Source organism: Typopeltis vanoorti, chromosome 11, assembly GCF_054136105.1.
Source record: "Typopeltis vanoorti isolate ZY-2024b chromosome 11, IOZ_Tvanoo_1.0, whole genome shotgun sequence".
Taxonomy (NCBI): Eukaryota; Metazoa; Arthropoda; class Arachnida; order Uropygi; family Thelyphonidae; genus Typopeltis; species Typopeltis vanoorti.
In genome coordinates, this window is record NC_143559.1 from 85,550,801 (window position 1) to 85,576,829 (window position 26,029).

The 26,029-nt window shown below is 36.8% G+C and overlaps 1 protein-coding gene across 2 annotated transcripts in view; it reads left to right on the plus strand.

Moving 5' to 3' along the window:
- Positions 1–26,029, plus strand: part of LOC150101818 (methyl-CpG-binding domain protein 4-like) — a 352,401-nt gene that overhangs the window by 242,654 nt on the left and 83,718 nt on the right. For both annotated transcript variants that reach the window (XM_090401062.1, XM_090401061.1), the window contains exon 7: positions 5,329–5,556. In XM_090401062.1, the coding sequence (XP_090257188.1) occupies positions 5,329–5,556 (228 nt within the window). The remainder of the gene's footprint in view (positions 1–5,328; positions 5,557–26,029) is intronic.

Genomic DNA, 26,029 nt, shown 5'->3' on the forward strand with positions numbered 1-26,029 from the left:
GTTTGTGTGTCATCAGTAGTTGTTAAGATCTTGGAGAAAGTAATGAGGGACCATATAACCGCATTGCGCAGATGAGGGTAATGTTATCTGTGAGAGTCAACATGGATTTCTGATGGGGGCACTCGTTTTAGTAATATGCTAGCCTTTTATAATAATGTTACAAGAACATTAGATGAGGGGAAAGGCATATACTGCCATTTTCTTAGACTTAGCGAAGGCATTTGACAGGGTGCCACATGATAAGCTGATATTTAAGTTGCAGCACATGGGTCTGGATGTCAGATTGGTCAAATGGATTCAGGATTGGCTGTCTGATAGGTATCAGAGAGTTGTGTATGGTGGGATAGTTTCAAGGAGGCAGAGGGTTACAAGTGGGGTCACACAGGGCTCAGTACTGGGACCTATATTGTTTAACCTTTATATCAATGACATTGTCAGTGGATTGCAAGGGGATATTCAGTTGTTTGCAGATGATGCGAAGCTAGGAAGGATTATTAGTAATAGTGCAGATGTGGTAGCCCTGCATGAGGATTTGAATAAGCTAGACAGATTGGCAAATGAATGGAGGTTTCGGTTTAATGCGGCAAAATGTAAGGTCTTGAGGTTTGGGAAACATCGATGGGACGCTGCATACTCTATGGGAGGAGTTATAGTGGAGGAAGTAGGGGAGACAAGAGATCTGGGGTTGATGATTGATAGAAACCTGAAATTTAGGGGATATGTTGCAAAGGTAGTGAAGATAACACAGAGGATTGCTGCAATAATGAGAAGGACACTGACCTGCAGAGATAAAAGGGTTATCATTCCATTGTATAAGACTCTGATCAGACCACACTTAGATTATTGTTCTCAGATTTGGTCCCCAGGATTTGAAGGGGATAAATTAACTGTGGAAAGGGTACAAAGGCAGATAACAAAGATGATTTCAGGACTGTACAATGTTAGTTATGAGGGAATGTGGACTGCAGAGTTTGGTGGATAGAAAAAGGAGAGGTGATATGATTGAAACATTGAAACTGTTGAGAGGTGGTTACAGGGTTGACACTGGGGAGTTCTTTCGCTTGGTTGAACAGTGTGGAAGGAGTCATGACAAAGAACCATCCCTGGAAGTTATGAAAGAAACGGTGAGAAAGAGGGTGAAGAGTGGTTTCTTTGGATGGAGGGTGGTTGAACCATGGAATGCATTGCCTGATGGAGTGGTGAGAACTGTTAATGAGTGTAATGATAGACTTTGTGTTTCTTAGGAAGGACCTCCCATGATGAGTCTTTTGACTCCATGGAGGCCTGAATAATAATAATAATAATAAGTTATTAAAGGGGTTCTGTAAGATTGAGAGTGAACTAGAGGTCATTCCTGGAGCTTGTGTAAGAGGGTAGTTAGTAAGGGTGTTTAGACTAGAATTTTTTACTTGTAGAGTGGGGTATGAGTGAAATGGATTGCTAGAATTAATTTTGAGGGTGACTTGAGCAAGTTTAAGGCACATGATAGGTATTGTGTGATTAGTGTGTATCTCTCATGAAGAGTCTTCTGATTCCATGGCATATGCATATAATAATAATTGCTGTTTATGACCACAGTTTTTGTGTTTTTACCATTTTCATGCAGCTGTATGATTAAGAAAAAGAGAACAGAGTAACAAGTAAAAAATGAAAAGGAATGTGTTAAAAAACATGTGATGTTACAAGCAGCTAGAGAGGTTGATCTTTATACCATATAAGTCCAGAGTTTAAAAAAAAATGTGAGCAGAATACATTTAGAAAAAAAAAATTTTATGCAATGATAAAAGATACTTCGTGTGTTTGTGCAAATACTATCTACAAAAGGCTATACAAGATTGGGTGAGTTGAAGGTTAGGCAATCTGGGAAACCCTACTCTAGAGATCAGATATCTTTTATGCCAAGTCAGTCCAGTAATAAGGAGAGTGGTCTCACACCTTCAGTAAAAATTATTTACCTCCTAGAAGACTTATGCAGATGTCCATGCTCAAGTGGGATTCATATCACAGCTAGATGGTTGAAGAGGGAGTGTTTTATCTACTCACAAGATTACCAACCCAAACTGGAAAAGTTGTAAGTTTCCATTCTTATGTTAATTAGGCTGACAATTCAGAGCTTCACAACTCTCTTTTGGCGAACATAGAATGCATACCAGATGAAAGAAGCTGGAGGGTTAATAATTAATAATGGAACACGTATAGACCACAGTAATAACATAATTAATAATAACCATTATTAATTATTATGCCACAAGTACCTCTTAAGATTAAGCTGGAGGATTACAGAATACAGAATCCTGAAAAGCTTTTTTTCACAAAACCATTATCAGGAATGGAAACCCTAAAAGTGTTTTTTTCTTAAGTAGAATGTGGATGGTGGCCATAATTATTTATTCCATTATAAATTAGACAATTATTTTTAGCTCTTTTTAACTATTTTATTCCCTATTAATTTGTTATTTGTCAGGTAACCACTGTAAAACCAGTGACATGCCTCAGAGTTCTGTTCTTGTGCCCTTTCTTTTTAAATTGTTTGCAAATGATATATCATATACAGTAATACCCCGAAGTTACGTGGTAGGTGGGACGAACAAAAAGCGCGTAAGTCGAATTCGCGTAACTCAGGGTATAATATTGCATGTAATTTATATATACAAATTGACAATTGGGACCAAAGGTTTACAAAAACACCTATACTTTTTAAGAAATATAATCATAATTGTAGTTTTTCGTACATAAAAAAAGAAAGTTATTTTGATGTCGATGGTTTCATAAAATTGAATAGATTCGTCTGACGGCATAATGTCTTTTTCTTGTCACGCAAAATTTCTTCATAGCAAGCTAATGATTTTTTTATTCCTTGCCTTCTGGGTACAATTCGTTCCTTGTTAGAATCTATGTCCTCCAAAATCTGTATACCTTTCTTTTATGATTGTTCTTACTGTGGATTCCTGTAGATCGAACTACTTTGCTAGCTCACAAATTTTCATTCCACCTTCAAAATCCTTAATAATGTTGAGTTTTGTTTCCAAAATCAATGTTTTTCTTTTCTTGCTAGCTGTAGAAGAATCGGACTTGCTTCTTTTGGATGACATTATTATTTTTTATGTGATAAAATTTTTATTAAGAACATAACATTAAACATTCGCAAGGTTTGTAGACTATAAAAATCGTGTATGAATGGAGATCGCGTGAAACACGTCAGTGCTTGTTTACAGCATGTGCGACACTGGCGAATGCAGGCGGCGCCTGAAAGATACGACTAGTGGTGAGGCGTGAAGTGGGACGGGAATACGTACATATAAGACCCTGCATAACTCCAGATTCACGTAAGTCGGGGTATGACTGTACTGACCGACTTTCGATTTTCAGTTGTTTGCTGATGATGCAAAGTTGGAGAGAATTATAAGGATCACTGCTGACGTTAATTCTCTTCAGGAATATTTGAATAGACTTTTAGCTAATGGTTGTAGTTTTAATAGTAATAAGTGTAAGGTGTTACATTTTGGAGTGCAGAGATATAAGGCTGTATACCATATTTATGGCACTATGCTGTAGAAAGTTAATGAAATTTGAGATATGGGAGTGATGATTGATAGACTGAAATTTAGAGGGCATAATGTAAGTGTTGCAAATACTGCATATTGCCACTATGGTAAGAAGTACTCTAACATATATGGATGAAGAGGTGGTTCAAGTGTGGTTGGACCACACTTGAACTATTGTGCTCTGATTTGGCCGCCTTCAATGTGATGTGGAAACATTGTGGAGAGATGAGTGACTAAGACAATATCAAAGCTCTGGAATGTTGGCTATGGAGAGAGGGGTTAAAGGAACGTGAATAAGAGGAAAAGCGGTGATATGATAGAGATGTTTTAAGTTAGTGAAGGGATTTTATTGAATTAATACAGAGGAGCTTATATAAAGAGTAGGTAAGAAAGGAAGAACCAGATACATCCCTAAAAGTTGTGTAAGAGTATGATGAAGAGGGGTGTGAGGAGTAGATTTTTTATATGTAGAATTGTGAGTGAATGAAACACATTACTGGAATATTGTTAATGCAGGGAGTGTAAAGACTTCAAGATTCAGAGATGTTTATGATAAATATATTGTCAGTTGAATGAACTCATGATAGGTATGCTGACTCCATGGACGGTGTGATAATAATAATATTTGAGCAGTTGACTCTCACTATTATGAACTTGTAGGGACCAAAGGAATAGTTTATTATAATAAATAATTTTCTGTAGAATTTTCAGAATAGCATTGAACTTATGAAACTTTGATCAGAACATTTCGATAGTTTATATGTGCAGTTGGTTGCAGATGATACAAAACTAGAGATGCAGATATAGTCCTCATAGAAGATTTAAGTAGGCTAGGTTGGTGAGTCAACTGCCAGTTCAGTGTTGTTAAGTATAAACTTTTATTGTTTGGATAGTAAGAATGATTTTATGCATATTTCATTGATGGGGATATACCGAAAAAGATTTAGAAGTGAAGGGACCTTGCATTAATAGCAGACAATTTGCTGAATGCACTGCTATAGTCTTATTACACTGTGAGAATTATGATGACAGTGCAACAAGGCTATAGCAATGTGGGGAGGATGTTACCATGTAGAGATAAATAGGTTATTGCATTACTGTACAAGGCTTTAACTAGGCTACAGTGGAACTACTGCACATGAATTTGGTTACCTGGTTTTCTTTTTCAGAACAGTGAAAAGATTTTGGAAAAAGCCCAGAAAGGTAGATGAAGTAATATCAGATCTCTGGAATGCTAGCCATAAGAACAAGTGTGAAAATGCATCTGCAGAGCTGATTTTTTTTTTTTTTTTAAAGGGGGGTGGGTATTACACACTTGGAGGAAAGGTGGTATAGGGTTTATACCAGAATAATGCAGAAAATATTATTCATAGAGTAAAGAGGGCAGATAGGTAGAATTCATGGGCATCCAATTGTAGAGGGAAAGTCTGAACATTACAGTTAAGTTTTCTTGGAATGTACTACTGAAGAGTATGTTACAAAGACATTAAATGAGTTTGTCATAGAAGGATGTACACTGAAACAGATAGTGAGAACCTCCCACAAAAACTTTTGCAACCCCATGGAGGTTGATAATGGAGATGACAATAATAAATACATTCTGCATAATTAGTTTTGATAAAGTTTAATTTTGATTATTGTAATTATCTAAATTATTGTAATGTAATTATCTAAATAATGTGTTTTGAATAAATTATTATGTTCTTGTATGATGTTTATGTTTAATGGGTATGTTTTTTAACTCTTCTTTGTTGTGTTTGCATTGCATTACTTTTTTTTTCAGATTTATTGTCATCTCAGAAACAGTCTCGGTCATCAGCTTGCAGCCCATATTTCAGAATGTCTTCAAAGCAGTCTGGTCAATGTTCCTTGCCAGTTGTTTTACAACAGTGGAGAAAAAAAAAGCAAAATTGGATACCTCCAAAATCACCATTTAATTTAATTCAAGAAAGTCTTTTCCATGATCCCTGGAAACTGCTTGTGGCCACAATTTTTCTCCAGAAAACCAGTGGTAAATTGCTTCTGAATTTTATTTTATTTTTTTATTTTTATTGATGTTGTCGTAGTAAACACCAGCATCATATTCAGTCTATCTTGTAGCTCACAACAACTACCCAAAAATAAATAAATAAATAAATCCAAATGAAATTTTAAAAGTTCCAACTGCTATACACTCTGTAAACTCATCTCTTGTTCAAATGGGAGTCAAGCATTTCTTCACAAAGGCTATTGAACATTGTCCATTAGTTTCCAATGCTTTAACATCCAGATGTACTCTACCATCACCCAATGACAAAGCTGACCAGATGGATACCATCTGGTCAGTAGTAAAGGTCTGACAATTTGATCATACGAGAATTTTCCAGATACCATATTAAGAGGAGGCCTTGAATATCTTGAGAGTATATAACTACCATACCATGTTCATATATTCCACATTATTTTCCAATACTTAACTGCCAATAAAGTTTCTCATGAATTAAATGTAGCATAGTATAGAATTTTTAACCAGAGTCAATTTTGATCACTGTCTATTTTTCTTTGTAAATATTCATACCTAGACAATATCATCATCATCATCATCATTATTATTATTATTATTCAAGGTATACATTTTTGGTCGTTTTTATAGATAGAAATACACTTTTATTAATACAGACCAGTATTTTACAAATAAACATTTATTAAAAATTACCAGTTTCGCCAGCAAACTGTCTGGCTTTTTCAAGGTATTACGGAGATATGAAAGTAAATGCAAATTAAAAGGAACATAAAAAACGTTGTAAACCAAACTAGTATCTATGGTTACACGTTTCGCGTGACAAAGATGGCTTATTGTTCTTATTCATTATCACGCATGCGTGTTTGTTGTAGACTTGTAATGTGATTACTGGCTAGCTGTAGTTCAGATTGACTGAGAGAGAGGATCAAGTTTTTCCACGAACTGTTGAGAATTATACCCTGATTTCTGTTGAGGTTTCCTCCGGTTATTAGTACCATTGTGGCTTCCTTACAAACACGATGCCTGTAGTCGTCATCGAGATATGACATGGAGCTGTTTTGCCAATCTATCGTGTGGTTAGACGTGCAGAAATGATGTGCTAAGCCGGAAGAAATGCTTCTGTTGTGGTTTACATCACCAACATGTTCTTTTTGTCTAATTTCTAAACTTCGTGAAGTTTGTCCAATGTAGGCAAGACCACAGGAGCAGGGAATGTAATATACTCCTGGATATTTGTAGAACGGAACTTTATCTTTTGGAGATCCTAAAACTTGTCTGATGTTGGTGGTTGGTTTGACGACCACTCTGATGTTATTGGCTCTTAGTATTCTTGCTATTTGATAAGAAATTGACTTGATGAAAGGTATCACTACAGTAGAAACGTGCTGACGGTGGGATTCTTCTTGTCTGGGGTTGTCATTGTATAGATATTTTTTGATGATGTTTTGAGGGTATCCATTTTGTGATAATGTGTTGGCTATTAGTGAGAGTTCATTCTGTGTATCCTCCTCTTCTGATATAAACTTTTTGGCTCTATGTTTCAACATGTGGATAATACTCAGTTTGTGTGACTTGTGATGGTTTGAAGTATAGTGAAGATATCTTCCAGTATCTGTAGGCTTTCTGTAAATGGATAATTTGACACTGTTAGGTTGTTTTTTTATCAAAATATCTAAAAAATGCAGTTGGTTGTTGTTTTCTACTTCCAGAGTGAATTTTATCTTGCTATGTATTGAGTTGATTTTATCCACAAACGATTTAAGGTTGTCTAAGCTGTCTTGCCATATGATGAATATATCATCCACATATCTCCACCATGTAGATGGTTTCGGAGAGATTGCAGAGAGAATTTCTTTTTCAAGTTTTTCCATGAAAAGGTCTGCACAAGATGGTGATAGTGGGCTTCCCATTGCTAGGCCTTCTAATTGTTGGTATATGGTGTTGTTAACTTTGAAGAAATTAGATTGAAGGCAGTGTCTAAACATCTGTGTGATGTCTAGAGGAAAGAGGTCTTGGATGATGTTTATTACCTCGTCTACTGGAACATTGGTGAAAAGGGATACAACATCTAGGCTGGCTAGCATGTCAGTTGGTGCAATCGTAATGGCTTGGAGTTTATTTACAAAATGTTGACTATTCTTGATATAGGATTCTGATGATCGTATTTTATTATTTAATAAGTTTGCAAGATGTTTTGCCAAAAAGTAGGTTGGTGATGATCTTCCATCAACTATTGGACGGAGAGGTATATCCTGTTTATGTATTTTAGGTGTTCCATATAGTCTTGGGGTGATAGGATGTGAGGATTTAAGTGTTCTCTTCACTTCTTCTGGCCAATTGTTACAATTTCTGATTAGTTGGTTTGTTTCATTATGATTTTTAATTGTGGGGTCTCTGTCTAGGATTTTATAAGTTGAGGTGTCTGATAGTAATACGTTTAACTTATCATAATAATCTTTAGAGTTGAGGATAACTGTAGAATTTCCTTTATCAGCTTTTGTAATAATGATATCTTTATTTTTCTTCAAGTTGAGAATTGCCTTTCTTTCATAAGGAGACATGTTGAGAACAGGTTGTTTTGCTTTGGCTAGGATTATTGTACTTTTGAAACTAATAGTGTCTGCAACGTTTTTTGGTAGTGGATATAGGCCTTTTTCAATTCCACACATAAAATCCATTTTAGGAATGTTTTTAGGTGTAATCGCGAAATTAAAACCTTTTTTTAGAATATCAGATTCATTTCTTGTGAGGTTATGATTTGACAAATTGAAAATCACTTTGTCATCCGGGAGGTTGTTTTGTGTCCGATATTTTTTCTTGTAAAGTTCGTTGAATTTCCTAATTTGTTTATCCTTATAAAGTTTGAAAGTTTTTTCGTAATTGCGTTGTATCATTTGGTCTAGTTGATTCCATATGGTGTATTCTACGTTGTTGGAAATTTCATCAAATAACTTGCGGCAATTACTATCACTTTTATTAAGTTCGTATCTCGTGTGTTGTATCCTTTCTCTAACAAGTTGTATCCTTTCTTATGAAAGAAAGGCAATTCTCAACTTGAAGAAAAATAAAGATATCATTATTACAAAAGCTGATAAAGGAAATTCTACAGTTATCCTCAACTCTAAAGATTATTATGATAAGTTAAACGTATTACTATCAGACACCTCAACTTATAAAATCCTAGACAGAGACCCCACAATTAAAAATCATAATGAAACAAACCAACTAATCAGAAATTGTAACAATTGGCCAGAAGAAGTGAAGAGAACACTTAAATCCTCACATCCTATCACCCCAAGACTATATGGAACACCTAAAATACATAAACAGGATATACCTCTCCGTCCAATAGTTGATGGAAGATCATCACCAACCTACTTTTTGGCAAAACATCTTGCAAACTTATTAAATAATAAAATACGATCATCAGAATCCTATATCAAGAATAGTCAACATTTTGTAAATAAACTCCAAGCCATTACGATTGCACCAACTGACATGCTAGCCAGCCTAGATGTTGTATCCCTTTTCACCAATGTTCCAGTAGACGAGGTAATAAACATCATCCAAGACCTCTTTCCTCTAGACATCACACAGATGTTTAGACACTGCCTTCAATCTAATTTCTTCAAAGTTAACAACACCATATACCAACAATTAGAAGGCCTAGCAATGGGAAGCCCACTATCACCATCTTGTGCAGACCTTTTCATGGAAAAACTTGAAAAAGAAATTCTCTCTGCAATCTCTCCGAAACCATCTACATGGTGGAGATATGTGGATGATATATTCATCATATGGCAAGACAGCTTAGACAACCTTAAATCGTTTGTGGATAAAATCAACTCAATACATAGCAAGATAAAATTCACTCTGGAAGTAGAAAACAACAACCAACTGCATTTTTTAGATATTTTGATAAAAAAACAACTTAACAGTGTCAAATTATCCATTTACAGAAAGCCCACAGATACTGGAAGATATCTTCACTATACTTCAAACCATCACAAGTCACACAAACTGAGTATTATCCACATGTTGAAACATAGAGCCAAAAAGTTTATATCAGAAGAGGAGGATACACAGAATGAACTCTCACTAATAGCCAACACATTATCACAAAATGGATACCCTCAAAACATCATCAAAAAATATCTATACAATGACAACCCCAGACAAGAAGAATCCCACCGTCAGCACGTTTCTACTGTAGTGATACCTTTCATCAAGTCAATTTCTTATCAAATAGCAAGAATACTAAGAGCCAATAACATCAGAGTGGTCGTCAAACCAACCACCAACATCAGACAAGTTTTAGGATCTCCAAAAGATAAAGTTCCGTTCTACAAATATCCAGGAGTATATTACATTCCCTGCTCCTGTGGTCTTGCCTACATTGGACAAACTTCACGAAGTTTAGAAATTAGACAAAAAGAACATGTTGGTGATGTAAACCACAACAGAAGCATTTCTTCCGGCTTAGCACATCATTTCTGCACGTCTAACCACACGATAGATTGGCAAAATAGCTCCATGCCATATCTCGATGACGACTACAGGCATCGTGTTTTTAAGGAAGCCACAATAGTACTAATAACTGGCGGAAACCTCAACAGAAATCGGGGTATAATTCTCAACAGTTCGTGGAAAAACTTGATCCTCTCTCTCAGTCAATCTGAACTACAGCTAGCCAGTAATCACATTACAAGTCTACAACAAACACGCATGCGTGATAATGAATAAGAACAATAAGCCATCTTTGTCACGCGAAACGTGTAACCATAGATACTAGTTTGGTTTACAACGTTTTTTATGTTCCTTTTAATTTGCATTTACTTTCATATCTCCATAATACCTTGAAAAAGCCAGACAGTTTGCTGGCGAAACTGGTAGGTTTTAATAAATGTTTATTTGTAAAATACTGGTCTGTATTAATAAAAGTGTATTTCTATTATTATTATTATTATTATTACACCTTCCATGGAGTCAACAGACTCATCATGGGAGGTTCATTCAACTGACAACATATTTATCATATAAAATCTTAAAATCCTTAACACTCCTTGCATTAACAACACATTCTGGTAATGCATTCCATTCACTAACAATTCACCATGTAAAAAATCTACTCCTCACACCCTTCTTCACCACACTTTTACATAACTTTCAGGAATGACCTCTGGTTCTTCCCCTGTCAACTTCTACTCTTTTTATAATCCCCCTCTGGATTAGTCTGATAAAATCCTATCACTAACTTAAACGTCTCTATCATATCACCTCTCTTCCTCCTATCCACCAAGCTCTGCAATCCACATCTCTTCAACCTCTCTCCATAGCCAGCATTCCAAACTCCTGATATTGTCTTAGTCACTTGTCTCTGTACCGTCTCCAAATCACATTGAAAATCAAGTGAATAGATCTGAGCACAATAGTCCAAGTGTGGTCTGACCAGTGCCTTATATAGTGGCACAACCACTTCCTTATCCTTACATCTTAGAGTACTTCTTATTGTAGCAGCATTACGATGTACAACCTTTGCAACACTAGCAATATGCCCTCTAAACTTCAGTCTACTGTCAACCATCACTCCCAGATCTCTAATCGCATCTACTTCCTGCAGTATGCACCATCGATATAGTACACAGCCTTATATTTCTGCACTTCAAAATGCAACACCTTGCACTTATTGATATTAAAAATACAACCCCACTCTTTTGTCCAAGTAAAAAGTCTATTCAAATCTTCCTGACGGGATTCAGCATCAGCAGTGCTGCTTATAGTTCTTCCCAACTTTGCATCATCAGCAAATAATTGAAGATCTCCAGTCAGTCCACATAATATATCGTTTACAAACAAGTTAAATTGCAGGGACCCAAGAACAGAACCCTGGGGCATGCCACTGGTTACCCTTCTTTTCTGAAACACTGCTCCACATATACCACCTGTTGGTATCGTTCAGGGAGCCAATTTCTGATTCATTTAATCAATATACTTGTTCCCATCCTCTGCAGCTGCTTGTACACCAACTTATCATGTGGTTATCTATCAAACACTTTTGCAAAGTCTAAGAATATCACTGTATATGATTCTCCCTTATCTAACACACTCATCACCCTATCATAAAAATGCAAGTAAATTACTGAAACATGACCTACCCTTTACAAATCCATGCTGACCATCATAAAGAATGTCCATCAACCCAATTCTGTATTCTATTCCTTACCAATCTCTCCAACACCTTAACCACAACTGCAGTTATACAGACTGGTCTATAGTTGGAGACTTCTATCTTAGAACCATGCTGTGGAGTGGTACTATTTTGCCCTCTTTAGGTACTATTTTGCCCTCCCACTCCTTAGGAACCCTACCCACTGCAAGAATTTCATTAAATAACCAACTGTGGTGCATATTTCTTAAGCATACGTGGTGATATGTCATCCATTCCCACCACAGCTTTATTCACATCTAACCCGACCATCATCTGATACATCTCTATTTCTTTCACTTCCAATTCTCCTAATACTTGCCTCTCTTCTATATATTGTAGTGGATCATTTATAGCAGTATGATATACGCTGATAATGTGCTCGTTCAATAATTCCACTATATCCTTTGCAGCTGTTAGTCTGTTGCCACGACTATCCACCAATGTTAGTCTGCCATAATTATTCTTCCTCTTGCTTGCCATGTAGCGGAAAAATTCCCTTGAGTTAACCTTGGCCTGACCAGCCAATCTCCTCTCATACTGCACCTTTTCTTTCTTTACCATACTTGTCACCTTTCTAGCCTGCACCTTATACTCTTCATGGATCTGATCACCACCAACTGTCTTGTACCTCCTCCATAACATTTTCTTTTCCAGCACAGCTTGCTTGATTTCACTATTCATCCATTTCACTCCCACTCTATTTTACTCGCTTAACCCTCAGTATGCAGTCATACTTTGCTTTTGTGATACTGCTTTATGAGTTTCCATGTATTTTTAACATCTTTTCCACTCAGCTCATCTACCCAATGTACTGATACTAACTGACTACTGAGCTTCCTATAATTACCTGCTTTATACTTCCACATGTATCCATTTTTGGCAGTGACCTTTTTTTGTTTCATCACTTCCCAAACAAGTACCTCATGATCACTCTCACCAACTGGAGGCAGTGTTGACACCTCATTAACAACTACATTTTGTGAAGTTATCACCAAATCCAAAACATTAAAGCCTCTAGTTGCTTCAGTCACGTGCTACTTAAGATACTTATCTCTCAGTAATTCCACAAACTCGCTCTCCTTGTTCCCATACACTATCTCCTCCTTCCAGTCTATATTCCTGTAATTAAAGTTTCCCATCAGGATCATCTTCTTTTTACATGCCCAACTAATTTGCCTAAACATTTCACAATCAGTACTCTCTGCATTCTCTGGCCTATAACAGCATCCTATCAGATATACTAACCTGTTTATTTCAACTTTGCACCACACACAGATTCAAAATCTGTGCATGCACCATCAACTTCCATACCTTGCGAACACAATTCCTCTGCAGTCATTAACAGCACTCCACCTCCTCTTTTCAAATCTCTCTCCTTCTGTAAAATTATATATCCTTCTAATTCTATTCCCGACATCACATCTCCTCCTCAGACAATCAAGTTTCATTTATTCCAATTACTTTTGGGCATACCGTCGTCATCAATGCCACAAACTCAGCTCTCTTGTTTCGAATACTCCTTGCATTTGTGTATAAACATAATCACTGTGTATGTGAATTGACTATTTGGGAAATGTTGATCAAGTATTTGAGAAAAAAAAACTATTTTAATACCAACTAGTTTCTCCAACTTAAGCTGTTGGCATCTTCAGGGTACAGGACTGATGATAGGAACTAAAGCTAACAAAACATGTAACAGACTAGACATTAACAGAATTCTAATTATAAATTACAAAACAACACTGAATGTGTGCAATACACTTGTGGCGCATACATCATTTCACTTGTTATTGTTTAGGAATGTTTTATAGTTGGTACTAAAGTTCATTTCTTGTGTGTTTAGAGATCTAATTAGGGTCTTCCAGATCTCGGATAAGATTAAACCTTGGTTCCTATTAAGATTTTCTACAGAACGGGCGACTGTTGTGGCTTCTTTAAAAATATGAGAGCGGTAATCCTCTTCTGTGTAAGGAGTACAGCTTTTATCCCACTCAATGACATGGTTGGTTGTGGTAAAATGGGAAGATAAGCCCGATATATCATGTCTGTTGTTTTTGACATATCTGATGTGTTCTTTCTGCTTTATCTCAAGGCTTCTTGAAGTTTGGCCGATGTAACTTAAACCGCACAAGCATGGGATATTGTAAACTCCAGCATATTTAAAGAAAGGATGGAAGTCTTTTGGAGATCTTAAGAGTTTTTGAATTGTATCTTTAGGTTTAAAGGTCACTGTTATTCTATGTGGTTTGAGGAGTTTAGCAACCTTGTTAGAGGCTGTCCCCCACGTATGGAATGACAATTGTGGTAATATATTGAGTGTCTTCTTGTTGTCTTTGTGGTGGATCAGAGAACAGAATCTTGTTAACAAGTCTCCGGGGTAGCTATTCAAGATGAGGTTGTTGGATATCAGTGTCAATTCGTCTTGGAGATCTTTTTGGTCTGTTGTAATCAACAAAAGAAAAAATATCGTTTAATATAATCGCTGTGTGTTTGAGGCCATTCTACCAGCACCAACATTCTCTCTTTGGTTTGGCCACTCCCGTTTCCCTGATCCTGACTGGGATCTCCATTCTTACCTGTCTCATCCTCAGCCTCATATCCATCTTCCTCCTGCTGTACAGTCTGTTGATTTGTGCTATCTTTTTTCACAGATAGACTCTGATCATTTGTTACATTAACTTCTTCACTCTGTGCCTTCTCAGAAAACAATAGCCTTTCTAAATGCCCAATACCAAACCCGTTCAGATGTAATTCATCAGCTTCATACCATTTGAAATTCCCTTCATATTCACTCCACAGATTTACAAATTCAATCCCTTTGCCTCACACAACTCAGCCATTTTACTAATCATTATCTCTGCTCTCCTTCTCAATTCACTGTTATCATATCTGGGCAACATGCCTACAACTTTCGCAACAACACCATTTTTCTTTACCTGCTGCAACAACTTCCTTGAGTTTCTATCAACATTCTTCTTCTCCCCAACTAAGTCATTTGTGCCCACGACTACCACTAATTTTGATGCCCAGTATTTCCTTTTGCATCAGTTATTTGCTTTATTGTTCCACCAGGAAAGCATGTTTTGTGCACTTTGTTAGTAATCACACCTCTAATGATCAAGTCCCCATACACTGATATACGACTATCCTTTGATTCTTTCTTTATAACATTAACTTTTTCTTTTTCCTTATCATCAGCCAATCTCTCCTTTAGCTTTTTAATATCCTCTTTCCAGATGTTTCATTTTGCTTTTCATTTCCATTAACTCCTGCCGAAGCTCATCTACTACGGTCCTGACGTTTGCTCCCATTTCTAATTGTTCTAATCTATCCAAACACTTTTCATATACGTTAATGCTTTCCTTCTTCTCATTTACCCAAACAGTCCAGAGATCTTTCACATATTTTGGTGCGTACATATAGCAGTTTTTGCAATGCATCCACTGCAAAAAATCCAAGACAAAGCCAGACTTTAGTACAGAAGCCTTCTATGCCACTGACATACATTTCTTTATGGATGCCATCTTTAGAAGCTGAAGTAGTACAACAAACAAATAGCAAAACTCAATATAAACAACAAAAAAATTTCAACAACAACACCACTGAAGGACACTTGTATTTAAACTGAAAAAAAAAAAAAAAAAATGCAGCTCAATTTTCGACAAAAAGCCACACTATACACTAATTAAAAACACTTTTTTTTATCATAACTCAAAACTATTGCTACGCTCACTTGCGCCACTAGCACTACTATGATACTGATACTCATGATACTCATGTTGTTATCTTTAATTACTAAAATTGTTAATTATATAACATGGAAATGAAAGAATTATTTATTTTTGAAAATATGAATTCTATAACCGTGTTAACGGTTGTAGAATTTTAAATTTTAAATCCATAATTTTAAAAATGAACGCTAATCACCATGTAACACTAAAAGAAAGGAGAGAATATTTATTTTTGCATTCCATTAATTTTTCATATGGAATACTACTAAACTTTAAATTTAAATTCAAGGAGAGGTATGACAGATTGTGTGGATAGATTGGGTTTTCCCGTGATGAATCTTCAGACTCCACAGAGGTGCCTGTGTAATAATAATAATCATAATTTAATTGGGCTGAATGTGTACCATCCAAATTCTCGGGATTTTTCTGCCACTATTATTGTTAAGATTAGGATAGTTGATTAAAATTTCACAGGCTGGTTTAAATTTGTGTTCATACCAGGTTTCTGTAAGATGTAAGGAAGGAACAGGCACCTTTCCAGTTAGTTTGGTGTAGGGTGTTAAGGGCATGATCTGAGAGGTCTGCTTTAGCAAAATTGTTAAATTGAATGGCTTTTTTTTTTTTTTTTTTTTTTTTATGAATCGGAAATGTGAAGGTCAAAAAATCTAGTGATTATTTTGGTTTATATTAAACTGAAGTTTTACTATAACACAGTAGTTGTTTCCATAATTTTTTAATAATGAATGCTGAAAGAAAGGAATCTATCACATTAGTGGCTAGTAAGTCATTGTTACACACAGCTTTCAGACAGTTCAGGTCTATAGTAAAGTCTGACATGTTGATCATATGAGAGCCTTCCAGATACCATATTAAGAAGAGGTCTTGAATATCTTGAGAATGTATAACTACTGTATTCTTGAAAGCCTGTGACAAAAGCTTATCATTTATTAAAATACATTGAGGGAGATCAACAATCTATATCATGATGTTCTGTGAAAATGAGGGATTTATTCCTTGTTTTCAAAGAAAATCAGGAATTTCCCATTTTCTGTGAAAAGCCATATTTATTCTTCCTTTTTGTATTTGATAATGCTTGTTTATTGTTTCAGATTTCAAACTCTTCTTTCACTAACCTATGTAGGCATAGTGACATGTGCATAACATTTTGTATGCATATATGAGCTATATGTCTAGAGGTCCTACTGATATATAGCAGGAGATGGAAACTTTACAACTGATTTCAGTGGGAGTATATGGCAAACGCTGAAGAAAACAGTGATTAACTCAGACAGAGAAGCATATGGTGAAGTTGTCTGCAAAGAGAGAAAAATCCAGATTTCATGATTGATTCAGGAAGTGAAAGAGGCCATGGAAAATAGTAAATTTTCTGTGAGAGGGCTGCTTTCATTGGTAAAGATCCCTGGAAAATATGGGTGATATTTTATGTAATAATTGGTGATATTGCTTGCATTTTAGTAGACTATTGTTTATTTTTGATAGCTTAGTGTGTCTGCATGATTATTGGCTTTGTGGATTTGTTCCTGACTTTTTTTTATTGAATTTTTGAATCTTGCCTTGAATGGAACACAATAGCGCTACACATCAAGTGGCATGAAGATCAAATGCTATTAATGACATAAGTGTAACATGTATGAGTGGCAAAATGCAAAAGATGTGTTTGTGGAGAGAATGAACAAGATACAAGGGAAGATATAGATTTGTAGAAAGTGCAATATTTTGTTAGACTACGAGTTAGCAAATGCAAAATAGACTGAGAGCATGAAAGTTAGCTTAATGAAAGAAACAGAAAGAAATGAGACTGAGGGAGTGAAATATAGAAGCAAAAAGGAAGTAGAAATGAAGAAACAAAAGTAAGGTGTGGCAGAACAAGAGATAGCAAGATTACAGGAGCAACAGAGAGTGAAATTACCAGAATAAAAGATTTGAATAAATTTAAAATGAAAAAAAATTAGGAATATGCACAGTGATATTAGATGTTTAGTGGAAACAAATGAAAAAGTGCAAAAGAATGGAATAGAATAAAAGAGAAAAGGAGGTGACAAATGATTCGAGAATAGCAGTGTATGAAGATTCCATTGTTAGAGGATTGGTTAATAAGAGTGTCCATAAGATCTACTATCCAGAAAGGAGACTGAGCAATATGATTCATGCTTTGGCCAATAGGAAGAAATGAGCAAGAGAATTAGTGGTGGTTGTAGGAACAAATGATGTAAGTGGATAAGGAGAATGTAAGAGTAGCTATCAGGAGGTTATTGAGGAGAGTGAAAGATAATAGTATAGTGAGAAAGGTTGTCTGTGTGTTGAAAAGGTATGACAATGATGAGTTTAATCTGAGAGCCTGAATCATGAAGGAAATGCTGTGAGAGCTGTGTAAGGAGAAAGAAGTGCAGTTTGTGGATGTATAACATGCATTTGAGGTAAGAATGGAATTATTATTATTATTATTATTTCGGGCAACTCCAAGGAGTCGACAGACTCATCGAGGGAGGCCCTAACATCATGTCAAGAACAACTATTCGACATTCACACAGTATCTATCATACCTCGCCTTGAACTCATTCACGGTCATAGCACCCACAACAGACTCTGGCAGCTTATTCCACTCATTTACCACTCTCCAAGTAAAAAACCTAGCTCTAACACTCTTACATTAACCACATTCTTCCCAAGCTTCAATGTATGCCCCTAGTCCCCCCACCACCAGTCCTATTCTCAAAAATATCTTCTGGATTAATCTTATAGAAACACTTCAGTAATTTGAATGTCTCAATCATATCAACCCTTTTCTGCCTATCAACCAATTTCTGCAACCCACAAATATTCAACCTGTTCTCATAAGGTTCATTCCACAGACCTGCCACCATCTTGGTCACTCGTCTCTAGATCCTCTCCACTTCTTCCCCATCATGAAGAAACCCTGGTGCCCATAACTGGGCACAGAAGTCCAGATGGGGTCTTATCAAGGCTCGATACAGAGGAACAACAACTTGTTTGTCTCTGCATGTTAAAGTATTTTTCATAAGCCAAGTGATTTGGTGGGCTGTTTTAGTCACTTTTGCAATGTGCCCCCTAAACTTCAACTCCCTATCCACCAGCACTCCCAAATCCTTGGCCTCATCAATCTCCTGGAGTACAGTTCCACCAACATGATATACTGTTGCTAATCTTTTCACTCCAAAATGCATAACCTTACACTTTGCCACATTAAATTGACATCCATTTTCTCTAGCCCAGTCCTCCAAACTATCCAAATCATCCTGCAAAATTTTGACATCCTGAGCACTCACAATTGCTCTACCCAACTTTGCATCATCAACAAACAAGTGAACACTTCCTCTCAGATCCTTTCCTATATCGTTAATGAACAAATTGAAAAGTAGTTGGCCAAGAACAGAATCCTGCGGCACACCACTAGTCACAAGCCGTCTTTTGGACTCCACTCCTGAATAAACCACTCTCTAGTATCTCTCCATCAACCACCCTCCTATCCATCTCACCAACCCTATATCCATCCCCATTTGTTCCAGTTTACTGATTAGAGTTCCATGTGGTATCCTGTCAAAGGCCTTGGCAAGGTCCAGTAGAATCCCTGTAAACCCATTACCCTTATCCAGTTCAGTCGTCACTGTGTTATAAAACATGAGTAAGTTACTGAGGCATGATCTACTCTTCACAAAACCATGTTGCCCCCATACAGTATCCCATTTTCATCTCTCCAATCCTGTATTCTTCTCTTGACTAGTTTCTCCAAGACCTTGACAACGATTCCTGATATGCTAATCGGTCAGTAATTTACAACAGTAGTCTTGGAACCTCCTTTATGCAGTGGAACTATTTTTCCCATCTTTCCACCCCTCAGGACTAACCCAGACCCAAGACTCAGATTAAACAAAATGGTCAAGGGTACTGACAATTCTTTAGTCGCTTTACATACAACACGAGCTGGTATACCATCCATTCCCATAGATGTATTAACATTGAGGTTTTGCAATAGACTACTCGCCTCCACCTCATTCACCACAATTCCCATATAATCTATTGTTCAATCATTTCTGCAATCTCACCACCTGGATGATATACTCTTGCAAAGTGATCGCTCATTAATTCAACTATATCAACTGATTTGGTTACCTCCCTACCATCGGCATTCTTTAAAATCATTCTGCCATATACATTTTTTCTTTTACATGCAACATATCGAAAAAACTGTTTAGGATTCTCTTTAGCCTGTGGCCAATGTTTTTTTGTAATCTTTTTTGCTTTTCTTACCACACTCGTTACCCTTCTGGCCTGGGCTTTATACTGTTCATGTGCCTGCTGGTCACCTTTCTCCTTAAATTCCCTCCATAGTTGTTTCTTTTTTTGCAGCTCAAGCTTAATGGTGTTATTCATCCATTTAACTCTTGATTTTTTTATTTGGACTCTAGGTATACAGTCAGCCATTGCTTCATGCAAACACTTTTTAACCGCTTCCCATGCACTGTCAACTTCTAGCCCTTGCAGTTGTACATGCCATGGCACTGTACCAATCAATCTCCTAAGTTTGTCATACTTACCACCCCGATAATTCCACATGCAACCTGTCTTAATTGTAAATTCCACACCTTTAGCCACCTCCCAAGTCAAGACACCATGATCACGCTCACCAATTGGTGGCAACGTGGTCATATTCGTTACAGCCAAATTCTCAGATGCAATTACCAGGTCAAGCACTCTCTGACCCCTAGTATTTTCCATTACATGCTGTCACAGATAGTTATCCCTTAATAACTGCATAAAATCCAATTCCTTCCTCCCATGTGTTCTCTCCTCCTTCCAATCAATGTTACCATAGTTGAAATCTCCTATAATAATTACCCTCCTTCCACTCATTTCTTCTATTTGCTTATGCATACTATCTCAACCATCTATTCCATCACCTGGTCTATAGCAGCACCCGACTGTATATTTTGTTCTGCTAGTTTCAATCTCACACCAAATAGCCTCAAATGTGCTCTTTTCTCTATCCTGCAGTTCCACTTCTATTCTCCTTGGCTGTAGCTCATCTGCTATCATCAATAATACACCTCCCCCCCCATTTTATTCTCCCTGTCTCTCCTGAACACACCATACCCCTCACATTCAATCCCACTAGCTGTGTCATCTTCTGTCAGCCATGTTTCACTAATGCCAATAACCTGAGGTCTGGAAGTGCCAACCAAGGCCAAAAATTCTTCCCTTTTGTTCCTAATACTTCTGGCATTTGTATACATGAATTGCAGAAGCCGATTTGTCCCATCCCTATTTGATGCCTTATACTAACTATTCCATTCTGATTCGTGGTCTTTCCTACTCACTTGGGCATATTACATGCATTCACACACTCAACTGTCTCCCTAAAATCTGCATCTCTACCTCTCCCCTCATAATAACTCTAGTTTCCCTGGTTCTGTACATTCACTTCCACTAAATTCAACAACACCTTTTCAAATCTCCATACACCAAATCCATTCAAATGTGAACCATCCATTTTATATAACTCCTTTCGCGCATCGAACTCATTCCACATATCCACAACTTTCACACCACTCATCAAACATAATTCACGCATAAAGTCATTGGATGTGAAGGAATTGCTACCTCAAGCAATTCCTTCACATCCTCACTCCTAGCCTTTTTGTTTCCTTTCAAATCATTTGTACCCGCTACTACTATCAATTCCTTCACCTGCTGTTTTTGCATTCTAATTGACTCGCTTACATTCTTTATGTTCGCACTGGGTTGGTATGATTTTGTTAAACTCTCAACTAACACACCTCTTACTAAGAAATCCCCATACAACACACGCTCTTTCATTTTGTTTACACTCACTTTCATACCCTTTTTTTCTATCATACTTTTGCCGATTATTAGTAGGTACGCTTCTTAAAGATTTTTGCCAATGCTTCAGCTGCTGATTTACTCTATGTATCGCTCCACGTAATAGTGCTATTTCACTCATTGAAATCAGTGTCATCATTTTTATTCTCGGATGATTCATTCAATTTCTGTATACTTAACTTCATTCTCTCTTTCAATGCCACTCTCACAGCTATCAGGTACTGCCTCGCAAATATCATCATTCATTCCTCGAATATCGCTGTTATCTCGATTCTCACTTTCGACAACAATATTACTCAGACGACCTGAAACACTCTTTAAATCCTCACATTCTTTACACTTTTTTGCACACATTATACAGGCATGATGGATTGCATTTGAATGGCTTTGGAGTGAATGAACTGGAGAAATGCTTGATAGATGGAAATGCAGTGTGTATGCAAACAAGAGATCACAAGTAAGAGGTAAATGAAAGATCAGGAGAGTGGTACTGAAGAGACTGAACTGCTTGGCAATGGAAACAGTAGTTCTGTGAGAGATAGAGAAAACAGAAATGCAAGAGAAACAGGGAAACACAGGTAGCCTGGGTGGGAAGGGAGAGTGGATGACAGGAGTAGTAGTGAATGTATGTATGGGGATGATCATCATAGAAATGGAATGGATCCAGATGTGAGTGGGGTAGTTAAGACTGAGCAGATATATATGGTAAGCTGTAATAATGATAATTGAGCATGGAGGGGTGTGGTGGGAAATTCAGAACCAGCAAGTAGAATTAAGGGAGATGAAATTGTTGCACTGATTGATTTTATCATCATCATCAAATTCCTGCCATGTACCCTCAAGGTGTGTACAGGTGATAGTACTACATGAAAAATTTACATCATTACTAACTTCCTATCTACAATTTTCCTCCAAATCAGTCTGTTACTTGTCAAGACTACAACATTATCAGATCTTATATTTCTATTGTCTAAGGCACTTTGTACAGTATCAATCCACCTATATCTTGGTCTTCCTCTGGGTCGTTTTCCTGCCAACCTGGCAGAGAACACTTGTTTTGCTAATCTTTCTTTGCCCATTCTATTTAGGTGATCATACCACCTGAGATTAGCTCTGCTAATGCATTCCTGGATGCCTATAATATCAAGTTCTTTCCTAATATCCTCATTTTTAATATGATATTGCCATTGATGCCATCTGTTCACATCTCTAATCTTTCTCAGGACTCTCATATCTGTGGTCTCTAGTCTTGGGTCAAGTGTTTTACTTCTGACCCAGCTCTCAGATCCATAAGTTAAAACTGGTTTGAACACTGTCTTGTATACAGCTAATTTAGTGTTCCGACTAATTTCTCTCTTATTCCATATGAATTTATTCAGTTGACTTCCTACCATATCAGCTTTGTTGGTTCTGTTGTCTATTTCCATATTTAATTTACCATCTTAACTAAAAATCATGCCTAAGTAGCTGAAATGTTTTACTTGTTCCACAGGTTCTCCGTTCACAATGCAATTGACATTTTCAGCGATTCTACCTATTTTCATTGCTTTGTCTTTTTATTGCTGGCCTTCATACCATATCTTTTACAACAGTTATTCAATTTAGTCAGGGAATCTTGCAGACTTGTAGCAGATTTATTTAGAACTATAACATCACAATGCACTTGACATTTTCAACGATTCTACCTATTTTCATTGCTTTGTCTTTTTATTGCTGGCCTTCATACCATATCTTTTACAACAGTTATTCAATTTAGTCAGGGAATCTTGCAGACTTGTAGCAGATTTATTTAGAACTATAACATCATCCGCATAAAGCAAAGAACTGACATTAACATCTCCAATTTTGATATTATGTTTAATGCCACTTTCCTTCATAATGTAATCCATATAGATAATGTACACCTTGTCTGACACCAGATTTAACATTAAACCATCTTCATGTACTTCCTTCAATTCTAACTGCTGACTTACAACTCAAATAAAGACTAAGTATTGCTTGATATAATGCCCCATTGACACCATATAACTGTAACATATTGAATAGCTTCTCTCTTGGCACCTTGTCATATGTCTTTTCCAGATCGACAAAATATAGATCTTTGTTATATTCCCATGATTTCTCCACTATTTGTCGTAAAGTGAAGATCTGATCCTGACAGCCTCTATTTGGCCTGAATTCAGCTTGTTTTTCACCAAGCTTTTCTTCCACAATTCTTCTCAACCATTTCTCAATTATACTGGCATAAATCTTTCCCAGAACAGTCAGTAGGTAAATACCTCTGTAATTCTCACATTCAGTTTTATTTCGATTTTAAATATATGGGTACTATTAGAGCTCTACTCCAATCATCAGGAATTCGTCTCTCTTTCCAAGCCTTCTGAACTATGCAGTGCAGCCACTGTATGACTTTTATACCATCATACTTCAGCATTTCTGGTCGAATATCTTCTACTCCTGCTGCTGCCTTTCCACATTTCAAGACTTTGATGGCTTTTTCTACTTCAAGTATGGATATATATTCCTGACTGTATGCCTGTGGAGTGTTTTTTACCACTGTGCTATCACTGCTTGTTTCATTTAGCAATTTTTCGAACTAATTACTCCATACTTCAAGGATATATTTTTCTCTCATTTTCATGTCACCTTTATCATCTCTAACTCTTTTACAGCACTCTTTCCTCCATTTCTAAGCTTCTTCAACAACCTCCAGAATATCTTACCACCTTCTTGATATTTATTTTCTATGTTCTTGCCAAAGTCCTCCCATGACTTTTGTTTAGCTAGTTTTACACAGTGTTTAGCTTTCTTACATTTGTCTCTGTATTCTCTAAGAGCACGCTGACTTATTTGCAAATAACTTTTGATATGCTTGCTTCTTTTCCTTCACTGCCTCTTTAACTTCTTGTGTCCACCATGGAGTTCTGATTTTTCTATCCTTACAGACAACCTCACCACATGCCTCTGGCTGAATCAATCAGGATTTTCTTCAAGGCTTACTGAATCTCAAAATTTTGATTCCTGTTCTCAAACTCTTTCATTTTTTCTTAACACGTTCGCCGCCGCGCTATTTCGGCATAGTCTGTTCCCGTACGCCGAGCAATTTCACTTCTTCAAGGTCAGTACAGTAATTTCGTTGCTGGCAGTAAGCGTCATTCAAGTATACTCGTAGTTGGCTTGTGCAGAGCATATACCATCTATGAGAATACACAGTTTTGATGCTAGCTCCACAAGCCAAGCATTTTCACTTCTTCAAGGTCAGTACAGTAATCTTGTTGCTGGCGGTAAGCGTCATATGAGTATACTCGTAGCTGGCTTGTGTGGCTGGTTTACCAAGTATACTCGTAGTTGGCAGCGAACGCTTTAAATAATTTTTGTGTATTATAGTCTACAGTTCACCTCTGAGAGCTGCTCAACTTTTATTCACTCGAAAAGTTTCTTACATGTTCTTCTTTTCAATATAAAATTCAATTTTATCCTGCTCAAGACTAAATAGCAATCACTTCCAATTTCAAATCCGCTGTATACTCTGGTGTTCTGCACCAGGTAGAAGACATCATTATCAACAATAACATAGTCAATGAGATTTTTCTTATTCCATGCCTCTTCTCTCCATGTGAATTTGTGCACATTTTTATGTTGGAACATGGTGTTAGTAATAACCATTCCATGTCCTGAGCAGCAATCCAACAGGTATTTGCCATTATTATTAGCTTTGCTCTTTTCTCCAAATTTTCCAAAAATATTTTTCTATGTCGGACAATTATTTCCTACTCTGCTATTTAAATCCCCAACAAGGATTTAAATCACCAACTTTTCCTTTTTCATTGTGTCAGCTGCTTTCTCTAAAGCATTAAAAAATTCCTCCACTTCTACCTTAGTAGAACCTTCTGTGGGACCATAGGCACAAATAAGTCTCATTAGCCAGTTTCCCATTCTCATATTTGCCCACATTACTCTACTTGAGACTGCCTGCCATTCAAGAAGATTAGCCTCGTATTTAGTGTTGAATACTATGGCTACTCCTTCTTTTCCATGATTGTCATTGCCTGAATATAACATTTTGTATTTGTTGCTCAGAAAGATCTCACCAGTTTTTGTCTTTTTTGTTTAATCACCCCTATTATGTCGATCTGGTACTTATCTAATTTCTCAGCTAGCTCATTTCTTTGCCATTCAGGCTTCTTATGTTGATATTACCAATCTTTAACTCTGGTGATGTTGAGTTGGAGTGTGTTTTCAGATTTGTTCCGAAAAACAGAAAAGTAGCGGACTTTTCACTGTATGCCCTGGTTCTCTGGTGAAAACAATGGGGGCCTTGTTTAACCGGGCGACACCTCAGCCGGCATGAATTTTGTTGTGTCATCATTTTGTATTTTGGTTTAATTGTATTCAAATTGCCAGCCCATCCTTGTTTGTTCAGTATCCAGGTAGATACCCAACAGGGTGCACCACAAGAAGGTGAGGATTGGGCATTAGGTCAGAAGCCCTGGTCGGTTCTCCGCATTTCTTTAAAGGCTATGTGGAGGTCTCCTCTCAGTTATATAGCTTTGACCCTTAAGCACCCCTGATTGATTTTATTTGCCCCTAAATCATTGGAATAAGAGAAACATGATTGAATGAAGATGATATCCTAACAGGAATAGAAATGAAAGGGTACAGT